The sequence below is a fragment of the Episyrphus balteatus genome, chromosome 2 (assembly GCF_945859705.1).
Source record: "Episyrphus balteatus chromosome 2, idEpiBalt1.1, whole genome shotgun sequence".
Lineage (NCBI taxonomy): Eukaryota > Metazoa > Arthropoda > Insecta > Diptera > Syrphidae > Episyrphus > Episyrphus balteatus.
This window is the reverse complement of record NC_079135.1, coordinates 18,966,975-18,981,833: the sequence shown is the minus strand read 5'-3', so window position 1 is coordinate 18,981,833 and position 14,859 is coordinate 18,966,975. Positions and strand designations below refer to the sequence as shown.

Sequence of the window (14,859 nt, the reverse complement as noted above, 5' to 3'; positions counted from 1 at the left end):
AATGTTAGAAAATTTGTATATACATATAAAAAATTATTTTTTTATAAAAACGACTCTAACGATTTTCATTTTTTTTTTCTGAAAATTCCTTTTCATACAAGACACAATGACATAATTGTTTTTTGTAAAAGACCATTTAAAAATGGTTAATAATATTAATTATAAAAAACAGATTTTTTCTTTTTTACATTACTTATGAAATTCCTTAAAATTTATATACCTAAGTTTAAATAAATTATATATAAATTTAAATTTATATAAATTTATAAATTTCCCTAATTTTATTCAATAAAAAGCTTTAAAGTTAATGTTACTTTTGCCATAAGAGCAAGTACGTGCGACCCAGTTATGCATTAAAAAAAAAATTCAATAAAAATCAGGTACATTTTGTTTAAATTTATTTATTTTTCAAAATTCTAAATTTGTGAATCAGTTATAAAAAAAAACTTTTCAGTTTACCTGATTTTAATTCCAAAAATAGGAATAGCTTCTGGCATTTTAAAAATGTATAGTTTTAATATTGCAGGTGTTGCCGTTCAGTTAAAATATTTTTATGTTATGGTGCTTAAATGGTACCTACCAAATTGTTTCTCAGTCCCATATAATTCCTTTCCTTAAAAAAATAACTTAGGCATTCTTGGTCACATATTTGTTCACAAAATTTTTATTTTAAAATCCCCAAATTTTGACCCATAGAGGCATAAATATTTGTAATATCGGAGCTATTCCGGCGTGTTACCTAAAATTGCCACTTTTTGATCCTTAGTTACTACACTACTTATTTGATTCATTAAAATATAAAACGTAATCTTATAGGTTCTCATGGAAAGCCGGGGGCATTGATATTTTTTTTGTAAGAAACACACAAAACATGCGGATACCTACGCGAAGTAATTTGGTAAATATCAGCTTAACACTAATAGGTTTCCACAGAAAATAAAATTAAAAAAAAAAAAAAAAAACAATCACTGTTACTTGTTTGCATTACACGTGTAAACAAGAAAAAAATAATTGGAAACTATAGTAGATACTTTATCATTTTATTGTTTGTTGACATTCCTTTGGTGGGAATTTTAATTGCATTTCAGATTCCAGTCTATCCTATGAGTACGAAGGCAATTATTTCGATGACAAATTTTGTATAACTAAACATAAATATAATAAAGGAAGCTACCACATATCTTATTTGTCTTGGGTACATAAATCGGAAAAAGAAAATGCAAGTTTTGTTTCCAAGATAATGAATTTAACAGATACAAAATGATAAGATAGCAATAAATTTATTGTGAAAATACCGCCAAATTAATTCTTCTTTTTCTGGAAAGTTCTTTTTTTTTAATCATAACTTGATGACACAAGTAATTAATAATTATTTCAGTTAGAGAGTATCTATTAATTAATAAAATGCAATCTTTGAAAGGTTCTATCTTACATGTTAACAAATAATTTGTTAAAACATTAGTTTCTTGGGATGCCTTTGTGTCATATTTTGATTAAAATCTCAACTTCGAATAACAACTGCAAGTAAAAATCTGACGATGAGTCGAAATTTATTTTTAATATTTACATAATTTTTTCTGTTGATTCTTAGACGTAACTGTTTTGCTTGTACAATTATTGTACATCTATGATATCATAACCATTTTTTTAAGTCTTAGTTAAATATTTAAATTTCTTGTTCTTGAAGAACAAAACAAAATTATTCATTTATTATTCAAAAAAGATATTTGTCATTCAATTTCATTTCTCTTGCGTTTAATTGTTTTTGATCAGTGCTAGTAACGTGGCAGTTGTTTAAATTGTTTATCAATACAATACTTAAAGGCTATTGAACAAGGGACATTGAATGATAACAGGAAGTAGGGAGCAATGTGGTTTTAAAGGCTTAATCGAAGGCTTGTTAAAACTTAAAATTCTTTCAAGTTTGCATTTATATTTAGAAAAAATGGTTTAGACTTTTATTAAATTAAAATAAGGGTTGTAAAAAATCATTTGTTTTTAATGCATTTGTTTTCCATCATAAACTAAAAAAAAAAAAAATTGTTGCAAAAAAAATTGCATTAAAAAAAATGTTATTGTAAGTGAAAAAAATGTACATTGGTAGGTACTGAAAAATATTTGCATTAAAAAAAAAATATTTATTGAAACTAAAAAATTATTTGCATGGAAAATAAAATATTTTTACTGCAAATAAACATATTTTGCATTAAAAAAATTTATTGCAAATAAAAAATTTTCTGTAATTATGAAAAAAAAAAAAATAAATGAAAAATGTGTGCTATAATTATTTTTTTTTTAATATTCGTCGAATTTCTTACAATTTTGACCTTTTTTGCCTTAAAAAATCCGACGAATATTAAAAAAAAAAATATTTAATGCACACATTTTGCATTGATTTTTTTGTTTCAATGCAAAACATTTTTTATTTGAAATACAAATTTTTTTTAATGCAAAGTATTTTTATTTGCAACAAATATATTTTTTTTTTTTAAATTTTTAATGCATTTTTTTAATTGATATTTTTACAACCCTGATTAAAATACTAGGATGTTCTGAGTAACACCCAGAATTTTAGCTTTCGAATTTAGAATTATTTAACCTAACGATTACTTAAAATTCCACAATCTTTTTGCGAAAAATGCTAACGGGCTTTCATGAATCTTAATGACTTTCCCCAAATTGAATGATTCACATTTCTGTATTTTTTACCAGTGATTCTAAATTGATTAAGAATTTGTGTTTATCGTTACCAGTTTTTAGACATCTCATCGGAATTTCATTAATTTATTAATTACATTTAAATTACCAGTTTTTTTTAAAACACAAATAAACTTGTCACATTCAAAAAAGTTTATTCCAAGTATTCATTGACTGATTCACTATTTTTTGTATTTTTGTTTTATTCCTCCAGGTGTTTTGATATCAAATTCAATGACGTATGAAGAAGAAAATGATCACACAGATACAAAACAACAACAACAACAAAGAAACCACAGATTTTCTCCGAATTCCAATATGCCTTCTAATGACGAGAATACCATCAGTCGGTCATACAAGCCGAGAACAAGTAGCAGTGGCGGTACAGTGGTGCTAGCTGAACATTTAAGAGCACAACAACAACAACAGTCATCGAATTCTAATCTTAACACTCAACATTTTAAATCGAATCGTGCTAGTGGACGCTTGTATCCACCTTCTTCGGAAGAAACCAATCGAGCTCGAAGCTCATCTGGCGGTGGTGGCAAAAATTTTACCCATTCGCAAAGAGCTGCCGCCGAAGGTGGTATTTATATTATAAGTGGAAAAAGTACCAATAGTAATCCATCGACAATGGATCGAAGAAAGCACATGGGTCCTCATTCTCATCCTCCTCCGCCTCATCCACCTCAAAACACTGCTAGTTATTCATCAGCTACGGGAATGTCATCGGTGTCATCAGCAAATGGCATTGGTAGCGAGAGTAGTCATACCACAAACGATGTGATATCGGAATGCCAAAGCAACTATGCTGGTAACGAGGTGGCCAATGGAGATTTCCATTTTGTCACAGCTGCTGAATCTTCGCCAACGAAAAATCTATCGAGTGGTGGCAGTTTTAATCTAAAGAGTGGTTCGACTGTGAAATTATTGCCTGCAGGAGATGAAGATTCAAATACACAGGTTAGAAATCTTGTTATTAATAGTATACACAAATATGTATGTAGTATAAGTCCATATATTAAAAATAAAAACATTTTATTGTTTAATAAACAAACATTTTATTATGAGAGGCAATAATTTACTATAATTAATACAATTGATCTATAAGACCCTTTTGCTTTTCTTTGGTGTTAAAAATATAATTATAGTTTTAAATAACTTTTATAGTCTTTAGTGGACTTTAATCTTAGCAAGACTTGGAATGGATCTGGCAAGTTAATAAATAATAAATATGTATTTCGTGTATAGTCAAAGGTATTTCTGTCATGAAACTTTTCAAATTAGTTACTTTGGTGCAAACTTTAACTGGATTTAAAACTGACTGACATAAAATTTCTTCTTCCACAAAAAAAAAAAAAAAACACACACCTTAAACGAACTCGAAAATTAGTATGCAAATTAATTTCTTTTAAAAAGATTTTTAGAAAAATATTAGAAATCGTTAGAGGCGGTTTTAAAAACAATTTTTTTTTTTAATTTTTGAGTAACGTTTTTTGATTAAAGTTGGCAATATTATCAACTGTCTGTAAACAAAATTCCATAAGAATGCAAATTCCTGTTTCGAAAATTTGATCATTAAAAAAAAAATAACGTAATAATTTCGCATAAATAAAAAAAAAAAAAAAAAAAACAATTTAGGTAATTAAAAAAGAAAAGTCAAATAAATGCAACCACTTATCGAATGTTTTTTATCTTATAGCTAAAATTACGTAAAATGCCGCATATTAAATTTAAAATTTTATAAAAAATTAAAAGACAAAATTCATATTAAAAATTTAATTTAAAAAAAAAAGTCATAAGAGTTACTTTTTTAAGCTCTTGGTAATTCTTAGGAAAATCAAACAAAAAGAAAATTCAAATTTTGAATCTCCAAATTTTGAATCTCGATTTCGAACACAAAAATTTAAAACAAATTGCAATTAATATAATCTTCAATTTCAAAAATCATTCCTTAGCGGGGTTGTAAAAATATCAATTAAAAAAAAAAATAGCATTTGAATTAAAAAATAAATATTTATTGCAAATAAAAATATTTTGCATTAAAAAAAAATGTTATTGTAAATTAAAGAAGTTTGCAATGAAAATATAAATTTTATAACAGTTACAAATATTTTGTATTAAAAAATGTCTATGCGAATAAAAAATAATTTCTGCATTGTAAAAAATCAATGCAAAATGTGTGCATTAAATATTTCATTTTTAATATTCTTCAAATTTTGGACTATTTGGTCCATAACATTTCATAGTAAGGTTAAACAGTGAAAGAAATTCATAAAAAAAATATTTTTTGAATAAATGTACATTTTTACATCTTTCAAAATGAACGATCGGATGCACTTTCGATGTCAATAAACTTCTATTTTCATAAGAGTCAATATCGAAATATTATGTGATGAGAGACAAAAAGTTTTTGCCGGTTTTTAGAAATTCGAAAAAAGCACTGTATAAGCGAATTTGTACCTTTTCATACGATTTCGAGTTTTCATCTGTTTTAAGGGAATACTCGTATTTTGCTAATTACACTGGTCAACAAAATTTAACTTTTTTTTTGCCACAAGAACCAAAATATACTTTTCTAGTAGTTTTTGGGGTGCTGAATCCGAATCTGAAGTCAGAAAAATTTAATTGGCCTTCTTTTTTGAAATATTACCGTTAGAAAATGTCAAAAAACGTAATTTTGGCTGTTTTCGAGGTTCTGTTTTTATGTGGGGTAGTTCATTATAAACAAAATTGTAACGGCTATTATAAGAACAGATATTCTTCTTTCAAAAACTGTTTAAATTTTCCCGATATCTCTTTTATTGCTCGAGATATCTTAAGTTTCATTTAATAAGTCAAAGAGAAACTAAACTTAATCTAAAGTTTAAGTCACTGGTCACAGAATTTTTGTCACAAGAACCAAAATATACTTTTCTGAAGGTTTTCGAGTTGCTGAACACAAATCCGCAATCGGAAAAATTCTGTTAGCCTCCGTTCTTGAAATATAACCGTTATACAAAAAAAACCCTTTTTTGCATTTTATAACGGTAATATTTTAAGAACGAAGGCTAATAGAATTTTTCTGATTGTGGATTCGAGTTCAGCAACCCAAAAACCTTCAGAAAAGTATATTTTAATTCTTGTGGCAAAAAAAATTGTAATTTGGTTGGCCAGTGTTGTTTCTGATTCAAAGCCCGCTACTTAAATTTTAAATATCTCGGGCAATTAAAGAGATATCGGAAAGATTTAAACTTTTTTTGAAAGAATAAAACTAGCTCTTATAGGCACCGTTACAAATTTATTCACAATTAATTACTCCACATAAAAACATAACCTTGAAAATAGCCAAAATTACGTTTTTTGACATTTTCTAACGGTAATATTTCAAAAACGAAAGCCAATTAAATTTTTCTGACTTCAGATTCGGATTCAACACCCCAAAAACTACTAGAAAAGTATGTTTTGGTTCTTGTGGCAAAAATCTTGTTGACCAGTGTTATTTCACGCCAATTTTGGCGACTTCTCAATAAGGGCTTAAAAGTAACTACAAAATGAGTAGGTACCCGCATGTATACGTTACTTTTGATACTAGTACCCGCATCAATAATATCGTTACTCGTTACTTTCGAATGCTTCGTATTTTTCGTATATTTCGTATGTTTCGTGTGTTTCGTTGTTTCGCTACTTTCGTTACTTTGTTGTTGTTTCGTTACTTTCGCATGCTTCGTACTTTTCGTACTTTTCATATATTTCATGTATTTGATACGTTTCGTATGTTTGGTATTTTAAGTATGTTTCTTACGTTGGTATAAGGGTGAAATTTTTTTTTTTTTTGAAAAAAAAACAAAAACAATTTGTATAATCTAAGCTACATTTTAAAACATTAATTTAAGTTGCGGCGTTCTCATGTTATAAGAGTTTGAAGGTAGCTATACTGATTTTTTTTTCGATTTTTTTTAATCAAACGTGGAAACTTTTTTTTATTTTTTTTCTATTTTTTCGACAAAACTTTGGTAATTTTTTGTTTATATCCTTTCAGTAATCTTATCACAATTCTTTAGAGAAATTTTTTCAAAAACCAAAACACTTTTGTACATTCTTAAGCTACATTTCAAGACCATTAACAAAAAGGTCATAAACACATTGGTTGCGGCATGGGTATATTTCTCTTTTGATATTTCTGTATAAATTATATCGATAACTCAACTATACCTTGGCACTACTGTTTTTATCGAGACAAAAGTAAACTCCAGATAATTATCTGGAGTTAGCATTCCGACTACGGTAACGATATCGATACGAAATGCTGAATGCGACAAATTGAGTGTATCACTTCGTTTCGTATCTCATACATATATCGGATGATTTAGTATTGAAATTGGAATGGGGTCGTTACTCGTATGTTTCGTATCTCGTATGTTTCGTTACTTCAGTACCCAGTAACGAAACATGCGAGTAACGATACTGTTTAGAAAGTAACGTTTCGTTACTCGTTACTGAAGCAAATACCCGCATTTTAGTAACGATTTGCTACAGCTCTACTTCTAATTGATTGAGAACAAAAATCATATTAAATAACTTCCTTAATGTACAAAAATAAAGAACAATCATCATACTTAAAATTGAAATTTTAAAAATTTTCACAATTTATAGAAATCAACGAATGATCCCAAGTGAGATACGTTTGCACAAAACTTCACATTTGTATGTATGAATGAAAATGTTAGGTGTTAAAAGTTTTTGAAATACCTAAAAAATTTGTTTATATAACAACACTGCCAAATTCAAATGTAAAATGAAGAAAAAAAGAGAGTAGGTACACATGAACTTATTTGTTATTAAAAGACCTAGCAAGGCCAATGCAGTTTGATGCAATTCATTTTTGGTTTTTGCTTTTTCGGTTTTATTTATTTTTTTCGTCTAGTCGCCTCACTATTATAGTCATGGTCATGGTCAGTCACGATTTATAATGTATAAATTATTTATTTTAATTTAACTGATGATTCATGGAAATTATCATAACAAAAAAAAGAATATCTTGTAATAAACTTACATGTGTTTTTTCTTGTTAACAATATGCACACGACCGTTAATAGAAATTTCAAATGGGAGATTTATGTATATAAATTAATTTAATATAATTTATTTTTAAAATAAAAGTGTTATTATGGAATGTGATTATGTTTTCTTGGGTATTTTCCAGTCATGCATTAGTAGGTACTTTTTTAATGGTGAAAAAAGTGCAAAAAGACCAAAAATTTCTTAAACCCAGTTGGTTAAATAAAGAAGAATCTTAATAGATTTTATATGCTTCCTATCTGTCATAACAGCCTTCAAAGCCTCTCTAAATCAATTCAAATCAAACAATAAATTGGAAACATGTTGTTTTACTTACATACTTATTATTCATTCCTATCGCTCTAATTTTTTTTAATGATGAAGACTTTCGTTCCTAATATGAACTCCCGACATAAACTACTTCTTTTATTTCTTCATCAACTCTAATATAAAACCACATTATGTGAACGCATTCATTAATTAATGCTCGCTCTTTTAGCCTATCTCAAATTGTTACTAATTAAATTGACCTATCTGTCAACCTATTAATCAAAGAACAAAATAAAAAAAAAAAACGCACACATTTACATAATTCATCATGATAACTTTTGTCAATCCCGACTTAACAATAAAATAATTATGGTAAGACCTAAATACAAAATGCAAATCTAAAAATTCAATAAAAAAAAAAAATGAGGAATGAGTCAACTTTACTACATATCATGCAATTTACAGTTATTTAAAACTTATTTTGTAGTTTAACTAGTTCTTATAGAAAAGATAAAAACGCACATTCGTTGGCGTAACTATTTTCAAACAAAACTAAAAAATTTGAATAAAAAAGCCCACATATAGCCACATCCCGTAGATACAGTTAAAAAATATCTAATCATGCAATTGCTTACAGCTTATGGCATTGTATACCCATCCTGTGATTATCTCTCGAGGAAACATTTTCATTAAATTGAAAGACACATCTGTAAAAAAAAGCGCCTTCTTGAATCATATCAGATTACAACAATTCAGTTTGACACTTGCAAAACTTGAAACTTATAAACCGGGAAGGTGCCAATTTGCATTTTAAATTTTTGTTAGCTGTTCACTATAACGCTGCAGCTGCATTTTCAATTCAAATAGACTCTATTTGAGCTCTATAGGAATGTTATAGAAGCAACCGCACTTTTTTTTTCAGTATTACGTATCGTTTCGCAAAAATGCATCACAATGCAAAGAAGAGAAGCGAAAAAAAAAAAAATCGTGCGAAATTGGCGTGGGTGCACGGGTGTGATCTTCTCGTCTTCTTTTGCTCGAAGCTTGATCTCGTAGGCAAAAGAGTCGTCTATTCCAATTTTTGCATTGTGCGACTTGAGTTGAATATGATTATGTGGAATCATGCGATAATCTGTCTTAATTAATTGTTACTGAGGCAAATATTGATTGTTTGGAGTCTGCGAATGCGAACTGTTGAACACAGAGAAGCCTTTTGTGGTTAAGTCTTTAGATGAGTCATTCCTATTGTGAAGTTATTCACCTCTCTCTGAAAGGAGGAATCAAAAGGGTCACAATAAAGATGAAGATTCGTTGAGAATAATTTTGTAAAAAGACATGAACATACTCATACATCTTCCGGGTATTTGTATATGTTAATTTTTTTATTTCTTTTTATAAAAAATAATAATAAACACTTCGCATGAAGTGGAAGATATTTTGTATTAAGTTTCAATTAAAAAAAAAAAATAAATAAAAAACAGAACCCCCGAAGTAACCATTTTAACCACAAAAAAAACCACCCGATATGAACAAATCATTCCCAAATGCAAGTTAAGTATCAATATAATTTTGAATGTACTCCTATAGTGATGGTATAGTGTCACAGTTAATATAAATGACGCGACGGATGCAATCAATGCCACGAAATGAAATTTAATACCCCCGTCAGCCAGCGTGCAGCACTCGCATTTGTTTTGTCTATTATAGGTTTTGAAGTTCGTGTTTACTGGTTTTTTATTTTTTTTTTATTTTTGTTTACCGGAAACAAATGATTTCATTATAAATATGACGTGAGTATAAAATAATAATAATAATAATTATAAAATCATTAATCCACGCGCTTTGTAAATGCGTATGAAGCTTCACTGCTTGCTTGTATTAAATAACGGTTTTGTGTTGTTTTTTTTTTTTTTTTTTTTTGTATTCTGTTATGTAATTGGTAATCGTGTTTAAAACATTGACATCGACCATGATTTGCAAAAACAATCATGCAATTAGAGATAGACGATATGAGAAAAAAATACTGTTTGAAAGTTCAATTGTGTTTTTTTTGCAACATCAAAGTAATAATAACATGATAGGAATAATTGGTTTTCAAATTGAAATGTTTCATTAATTTCAATTTGTTAGTTTTTGAAACAGTTGCACACGAACAGTGTTTTTAAACGTAAAGAAGATAGGGCAGAGTTGCCTATTTGCAGCCGTCTCCAGTATCCGGCCACCTTTTGGAAAATCGTTATAACTACTGATTTCAAAGGCTTTATTCCAAAATTTTGCTCTTATACTGTTCATTTATATGTAAGAACAGCATAAGAGCGCCCAAACCACACTGCGGCACTGCCGTGCTTCAAACTTTGTAATAAAAGGTTTTGGGTGATTCCCTTAAGGTGAAACTTAATTTTGTAAGGTTCAAAATTAACTCTTCTTGCGTTGAGCAAAATTATAAAAGTTTTTTTTTTTTCTCAAAAACGGCTCTAACGATTTGATTAAAAAAAGGTACTGACTGTTACACATAAGATTCTATTTTTGATATAAAAAAATGGCTCCAATAATTTTTTTTTATTTTCAAAACAAAATTGTATAAAAAGGTTTTTTTCATCATTCTAAAAACAACTTTTTAATTTTTTTTAAATATATGTATTAGAAAATTACCTATTGCTAAAATCAAGTCGTTTTTTCTTAAGTAATTTTGTCTAGGTACAAAATATTAAAAAAAATATCGGTCTACAATAATAATACAATTACTTGTTCTCTAAAAATTGATCAAATTGATCTGGCACACAAAAAAATTAAACTTTCTTACTTTCTTTTTAACATAATTGCTCAAATTCAATAGGTTATAATTTATTATTTCTACTAAGTTTTTTTTCAATAAACCCACATTGTAGACCTAAAAAAAAACAATCTTTCAAATGAAAACAAATTTCGACTTATACATAATAGGATAGCGATTATGTAGTTTAGAAAGGAACTAAGACGTTCACGGCAGGAATCGTTGAATGGGTTACAAAAGAAGATAAAACCGCGGAGTGCTATTAAATGAGATGGTGGAAACTGAAGATAGGGGTGCAAAAGCCCCCATTTTGGTTTTTTCAATATACCTCGTAAACCAAGCAAAATTTTGATATATTGCATATAAAACTTTTTGTAGAAAATTAAATTTTCTATTGGAATAATGTTTTTTAAAAATTGAAAAAAAATTTCCATACCACAATGGTCGAAATAATCATAAAAAAAATATCAAAAAAATCGATTTTTTGAGTTTTTTTGTTTTTTTAGTTGTACCTACATTTTTTTTGGGTTGAGATTAAAATAACTTCATTTTAAAATTAATATTAAGTTTATAATTCTAGCTTTTGAAAAAAAGTATCAATCAAAAGTAAGTGTTGCCGTTGTTTTTTAATATTTTTTTTTTATTTTAAGTATTTTTTTTAGAAAATTGCCCCTCCCGCCAAAACGGGGGGACATTGACCCCACCCCTTTCATAGTAAACAATGATTGTATTTAACCCCTACAAAATCTCATTATCAGTTCTTGGTGCTTAAGTTATCGTACTTTCCCCTCAAATGTTTCTGTTTTACTTGAGTAAAACTAAAAATGCGAAAAAAAGATAGATTAAAATGGTCATACTTCGGTTAGTTTTATATGCAATATATCAAAATTTTGCTTGGTTTTTGAGGTATATTGAAAAAACCAAAATGGGGGCTTTTGCACCCCTATCTTCAGTTTCCACCCTCTCATTTAATAGCACTCCGCTGTTTTATCTTCATTTATAACCCATTCAACGATTCCTGCAATAAAAACCTGTGAACGTGTTAGTTCCTTATTACCCTGTTTTTTTTCGACATAATAAATAGCCTATAAGTACATATATATTTCATTAGAAAGACAACATTTTCAAAAAAGTTCGTAAGAATACCATTTATTTATACCATCGGACTTATTGCGTGAAAAAAGTGAAATATTTTACCAGTTTTCATTGAGGTATCATTTTTGGCACAGTTTTTAACGTTCTATCTCTGAATTGTATCTCTTTTTAAAAGTTTTAAAAGTATACAAAATTTATGTCACTTATTATGAAACCTTTCTTACCTAAATATAACTCAACCCCTTAAAAAAAACATCCTTTCACCAACATTGTTTTTTTCAGAACTTTATGGATACTTTTTCCCTGGATCTAAGACCTGCATTTCATCAGTGTATCTTGTTTTTCACATGAGTGAAAAACAAGCACCCTTGCGTTAAATATAGAATCTTTTGATCTTTCATTCTTATTCTGAAAGCAAACTTTTTGTCAAGTTTCATGAGGGTTACAATTTTATTTAATGCTTATTTTACCTGTACTGATTGTCTTTATCGAAATACATTTGCGAATCTTTTTACAACAATCACAATATGTAAGTAGGTATTTGTAGTAAAAAATCTCCAATTTAAATTCGTTGTTGATTTAAAAAATGTTCTCTCATCTATCATCATTGAAGTATGCTTCAATTTCTTACATCTTTCTCTCAAACCTTAAAGTATGCATTGAAATTTGTTTCTGCTAACAAATAAAGGCATACTTTTTAATGTTATAGTTGTAGGAAGAAAAAGTAGTAGATTACTATCAGTGTTGCCGGAGAGAAATATTAGAAGGTAGTACGGCAGAAAAAAAAGGGGAGTATTTTGAACAAAATAGGAGTACAGCCATTTTTTTGTCTTTTAGTTTTATTTTAAAAAAAATATATTAAGTTAAACATAAAAAACAAAACATAAATAAATAAATTATTAATTCAAATAACAAAAGTAATAAAATATCTGTCTTATGGTAGATAGCTTAATTTATAGTAATATTATTTTTTTAGAATAAAAATTAGGAACTTAGATATTGTAATCACAAGATATGTATTAAATACATTAAATAGAAGTGGTTTTGCAAAAATCAAGGCATTTTGATTATATGGTAAGTATAAAATGATATAAGAAAAAAACAAATATTATTTTTTATACGCTTTTAAAAGTTGTTTTGAAGGATTCCATTTGTGGTAGTCAACTCTATTTAACAATTCCTTGCAACTCATAATTGAATTTATTGTATTTACTTCCAATCTGTTTCGTTTTTTGATAATAAAGAGTTGGGAAAAAACTCGTTCTGCCGCTGCGCTGCTGTGCGGAAGACTTAATAAAGCACTAACAAAATCCTTTGTCAGAGGGAAAAGAGTTTCATTAAGAGCATTTAAAAAAAAAAAATTTTTTTCTGACCAAAATTCGAAACCATAGTTTGGCTAAGTAGTGTTCGCCATTCTATGTCGAGGTTTTCAATTTCGTTTTCGCTAATCAAATCGGGAAAGGAAGAAATTATTGAAGTTGCACTTTCTGCTAAATTTAAAAGGTTAATACCTTGAATATGTTTCAGAATTTCGTCATCAAAATCGATTCACTGTGAAATTTGAGCACACAGGGTCTTATAATATTCTCGGCAAACACCTTTAAACTCAATTATTTCATTTATTTCAATTTTGTTTGTTTTAATAAAAAGTTCAGCTTTAGCCCCAACGTATACAGAGTTAATATTTTTTAAATAAATGTCAGAAAAATTCGGATTAGAGAGAAACTCGTCGCTTAACACATCCGATTTGATAAAATTTTGTAAAATAGTTTTATAGAACGTTTTTACGTATGGCAAAAATTGATGAATCCGTACGGACTGAGATTGAAATTCTAAGTTTAGCTGCTTAGTCAACTGGAGAACATAGGATAGAAATAATAAATACCTACAATTGTGTGGTATCATTTAGTTCTTCTTGAATCTTGTGAACAAGATCTAGATTGTTGTCAGAAGATTCAAAAGAATTCTCCAAAAAATAATGTAATAATGCAGGCCACTGTTCTAGCCCTCTTGCCACAACCTGTTCAAGAGCTAGACACCTATAGTAAAAATTCCCTTTGAAGGTAAAAGTGCTGCCAAATTTGCATTAAATTTAAAGTAAATTAAATTTATTTAGGCTGACATTACACTTTGCTACAAGTGTAAAATATTTTATGTCATTAAAAAAAATAGGAGTACGAATGTGAAAGGAGGAGTACGGGAGTACGGAGGTGCTGAAAGTAGCACAATACTCCTATGGGAGTACTTTCGGCAACACTGATTACTATCATCAAATTAACCGCTTTTTTTTCAATTCAAAGTTTGTAAATGTTTAGATATATATCTCTTTTGTCGTAGATAACTAAGGAAAATACTACTGGCTTTCAGCTAGAAAGATACACAAAAATTAGCTGAACTGAGTCTTAGCCGAACAATATGAATATTACGTTGAGCGTAAATGAATTGAAAGACAAATCACAAATCATTTAAAACGTTATATTATAAGATTAAAAGTTAATAACAACTGGTTTGCTCATTTGTCAGCGATACTATTTTTGCTATTAATTTAAAAAGTTTAAATGGAAACGGACACTGTGGTGTATGCGTAACCTTTTCTTGTATAGAAAAAATTATGGAACTTGGCAGAAAATTGTTTTTTTTTTTATGATTTAAAAAAAAAAATATTTCAAATCTGCAATAGGCCATTAAAAAGTGTTTAATAGAATAAATTGTCAAAATTTGAGGCAAACTTAACTTCCACTTTTTTTTTTTTTATTTTTTGCTAAAGTCAGGGAAATAAGGAGACACCCAAAATTTCAATGCATTGTTTAACAGTACCTACCAAAGCTATGAATGTATGTTTTTGATTTTTGTTGCTTTCCGATTTCTGCTGACGATTTTCTTTAAACATGTTACTCATTTGTTTTTTAAGAACAAAAAATATTGGTAAATGTTTCTTTTTATTTCGAATTTTCATGTTAGGTTTGTTGAGTACTATAAATTGT

At 28.2% G+C, this 14,859-nt stretch overlaps 1 protein-coding gene across 8 annotated transcripts in view; it reads left to right on the top strand.

The window, feature by feature from the left end:
* Window positions 1-14,859, top strand: part of LOC129908511 (sodium- and chloride-dependent neutral and basic amino acid transporter B(0+)) — a 53,199-nt gene that overhangs the window by 20,008 nt on the left and 18,332 nt on the right. For all 8 annotated transcript variants that reach the window (XM_055985063.1, XM_055985069.1, XM_055985065.1 and 5 more), the window contains one exon: window positions 2,912-3,660. In XM_055985063.1, the coding sequence (XP_055841038.1) occupies window positions 2,932-3,660 (729 nt within the window). In that variant the 5' untranslated portion in view covers window positions 2,912-2,931. The remainder of the gene's footprint in view (window positions 1-2,911; window positions 3,661-14,859) is intronic.